We start from the raw sequence: 3,457 nt of genomic DNA, 5'->3' as shown, positions 1-3,457 counted from the left end.
TGTCAAAAATAGATCTTTCAGCAACAAAAGCAGCTTGTTCCATACCCACTATAAGGGGCATAACCTTATGAAGCCTAGAAGTAAGAATCGTACTAATAGTCTTGTAAATGATTGTACAGCAGGAGATAGGCCTATATTCCAGGACAGTAGTAGGGGAAACACTCTTAGGAATAAGTGTTATAAGAGTAGAATTAATCTCCTTTAAGAGTTTCCCAGTCTTGAAAAAAAATCAGAAATAGCAGCAATGAAACTATCCTTAATAGTGTCCCAAGCATCTTTAAAAAACCCCGAAGTATACCCATCTGGACCAGGACTCTTATTAGCATCAATAGAAAAAAAGGCAGCTTTGATCTCAGAAGGGGTAATAGGCTCAAGGAGCCGGCAGCTTTCAGAAGGACTAAGAATGTGCCCATTCTGCATGATAGTAGGGTCAAACTCAGTCACAGCCTCAGTAGATCCCAAAAGGCTAATATAGTAGTCAATAAAAGATTTAGAAATATCCTGAGAATTAGTGAAAACACTCCCATGTTGATCCACGACTCGCCTAATATTAGCATAATTTCTTTTGGCAGCCACCTTAGAAGAGAAGTAAGCAGTACTAGCATCACCCTTTCGAATGTCAAAGTCCTTGGCTCTTTGAAAAGCTATGCTCAACTCAATTTGTCGAAGATGGCAATAATCTTTGCTGAGATGTTCCTCTTTCAAGCTCAGGTCTCTATTATGAGGGTCCAGTTGGAGTTGTTCCTGGCAATGTTAGAGCTGCTGCTGTAAGTTCAGAACTCTAGCAGAGATGTTCATGTATTGCCCCCTATGCATCTGTTTAAAACCCACTTTCAAGTTCTTAAGGTGCTGCACCAGAGAGTACATGGCACAACCCTTAATCCTGGTCACCCATTCAGTACCAATGAGAGCCTTAAAATTTTTGTCCTGCCCCCAGAAATTAAGGTATTTGAAGGAGTACTTTCTAGCAGGTTCATTAGCCATAAGAGATACAACCAAAGGCGAGTGATCAGAAATTTCAGCAGTGAAAGCCTCAACATAAGAATCAGGGAAAGCCATTAACCAGTGAGCATTAACCAAGACCCTATCCAATTTCACCCATTTTCTCTCTTCATGATCCTGTTTGTTAGTCCAGGTAAAACAACACCCCTGAGTGCGAAGCTCAGCAAGCCCAGAGTTAGCAACAGTTTCATTAAAGTCATTCATAGCTGCAATATTAGGAGGGTCAGAGCTGATCCTTTCCTCAACAGTACGAACACAGTTGACATCACCAAGCACAATCCAAGGGGAAGCACAACCAGCTTTACTAACCAAAAAATCCCAAAGTGGTAGCCTTTGTGAAGGGTGATTAAAGCCATACACAAATGTAGTTTCCAAAATATGAGCCCCCTGGGTAATCAAAAGATGAATCCATTGACTACTGGTATTTTGGACCTGGACATTGAGAGAGGAATCTTTCCAAATAACCCAGATCCTACCATTAAGATGAGAAGAATAATTGTCCAAAATAAAGAAATGCTTAAACTTCCTCCTTTGAATGGAGATAGCATTTTTATTCCTTACTCTAGTTTCTACAATACCCAAAATATTTAAATGATTTTTATTGAAAACAGTAATAACCTCTGATTACTTTAAAAGCTTATTCATTCCTCGAATATTCCCGACACCAATCTTCATGGAGAGTGAAGAGGGGGTGGATCTTCAGTCTCACTAACCTCCTGCTCAGCCCAGGTAACCCCCTTTTGAATACTAAGCCTTTGAACCACAAAACCTTTTTTCACACCACTGGTAAGAATAGTAGTAGCCTCTTCATGTTCAGAATCCTCCAAAACACCAAACTGGTTTAGTGAGACAGGTATTGGGGATTGAGGCTGCTGCTCAGTCACCACCTGACCACTAAGGTCCAGCTCCAGGCTAGTGGTCCATGATCTATTGGGCAGAGCCGAGGCTGGGCATGGAGTCCCTGACTCACCATGCTCGGATGCACCAAGGAAACCCTCTCACTAGACAGCAAGGTGACAAAGTCAGAGACCACTGGTTCAGGCTGACAACCCTCACCTGAATCAGTAGTCAGAGCCTTGTCACCAAGGGTATCATCCACCACAGTCTCAGGAACAATGTTAGTCTCACTCAATTTTTTGCCTTCTTGAGTATCAGACTTAAGAGTGACCTTAGTGTGCTGCTTGAGTTGCTTACAAACCCTCTTTTCATGTCCAAGTTTTTTACAATGAGTACAATAATATGGGAGCCATTCATATTCCACATCCTGGATAATTTGTCCCATGAAGGGAGAGTTGATGACAACATTATCAGGAAGTGGCTCAGAGAGTTCCACCTCCACCATAACACGGGCAAAAGAGAGTCTCTCCTTGTTCGTGGTAACAGGATCGGCATAGAGTGGGGAACCAATTTTGCTAGCAATCTTGCTAAGAGCAGATGCTGACCAAAGGTGGGGGTCTAAGTTATGAAAGAGAACCCACACAGGCACCTTTGAGATATTGTGGAGCTGAGTAGGGAATGTAGGAGTCCATTGCTTAAGAAGCAAGGAGTGCCCATTCAGATTCCATGGAGGACCCCGTAAGATAGTGTTCATGTCTTCAACAGGAGAGAACCTGAAATAGAACCAGCCATTCTTGAAGTAAAGTACAGAAGGCTTAGAGACATGGTTCCAGTGCTTGGTAACAAAATCCTTACCTGAATGATAAATGGCTTGCCCCCCTAGAAATTGACCCACTAACGTGTTCTGCCAGTAGTCAAGTTCACTCTGAATATCATCTACCTCGATAACAACCTCCCCTGATGGATTAGAGTCACGAATACTCCTCAATTCCATACCCACTGCAGAATTAGTAACCTTATCAACCCATGAAACCTTTTTTAGCAATCGTCTCTCACACCCAAAATCGTATGCAAAGAAGATGATGCGATTTAAAGCGACATCGTGCTCGGCTTCTCAAGTTGCGCAGGAACAATTGGAACCGACGAATTTGTCAAGCTAACCCCCAAACCTAGGGTTACAGAAACAAGCGGACTTTTCCCTGGAACAGACGAACCAGGGGTAGCTGGCCGAGTTTTACGCACAGCAGCAGATTTATCAAAAGCAGTAGAGATAAGACGATTAACTGAATTAGGGTTACCTATCGGGGTAGTAAGAACAGGTTCCTCCCCAGATCGGCCTTGTCGCGGTTGCAGGACAGTAACAGCAAGCTTTTTAGGTCGTCCCATTGGTTGGAGAAGAAGGGATTAGCCGGAGATCATCGAATCGCCTGATAATCGCCTTTTTCCTAGAGAGAGACCCTCCCCTAACCAACCCAATTATTATTATTATTATTATTATTATTATTATTATTATTATTATTATTATTATTATTATTATTATTATTATTATTATTATTATTATTATTATTATTATTATTATTATTATTATTATTATTATTATTATTATTATTATTATTGT

At 41.3% G+C, this 3,457-nt stretch overlaps 1 protein-coding gene across 1 annotated transcript; it reads right to left on the bottom strand.

The window, feature by feature from the left end:
* Positions 1 to 201: 201 nt before the first annotated feature.
* On the bottom strand, positions 202 to 3,225 carry LOC141629641 (uncharacterized). The gene is made up of 5 exons (XM_074442615.1): positions 3,009 to 3,225; positions 1,973 to 2,838; positions 1,716 to 1,889; positions 832 to 1,434; positions 202 to 744 (listed from the first exon to the last, which is right to left on the bottom strand). The coding sequence occupies exons 1-5, from the start codon at positions 3,223 to 3,225 to the stop codon at positions 202 to 204; spliced, it is 2,403 nt and encodes an 800-aa protein (XP_074298716.1).
* Between the last annotated feature and the right edge of the window lie 232 nt (positions 3,226 to 3,457).

The sequence above is a fragment of the Silene latifolia genome, chromosome Y (assembly GCF_048544455.1).
Source record: "Silene latifolia isolate original U9 population chromosome Y, ASM4854445v1, whole genome shotgun sequence".
Classification (NCBI taxonomy): domain Eukaryota; kingdom Viridiplantae; phylum Streptophyta; class Magnoliopsida; order Caryophyllales; family Caryophyllaceae; genus Silene; species Silene latifolia.
This window is presented reverse-complemented; position numbering and strand designations above follow the sequence as displayed.

Coding starts and splice junctions, on each gene's coding strand:
- LOC141629641 (XM_074442615.1), bottom strand. CDS start 3,225: ATGGGACGACCTAAAAAGCTTGCTGTTACTGTCCTGCAACCGCGACAA. Junction 1,890..1,972: donor CCTTGGTGCATCCGAGCATG/GTGAGTCAGGGA, acceptor CTTAGTGGTCAG/GTGGTGACTGAGCAGCAGCC. Junction 1,435..1,715: donor TTACCTGGGCTGAGCAGGAG/GTTAGTGAGACT, acceptor CTCAATGTCCAG/GTCCAAAATACCAGTAGTCA.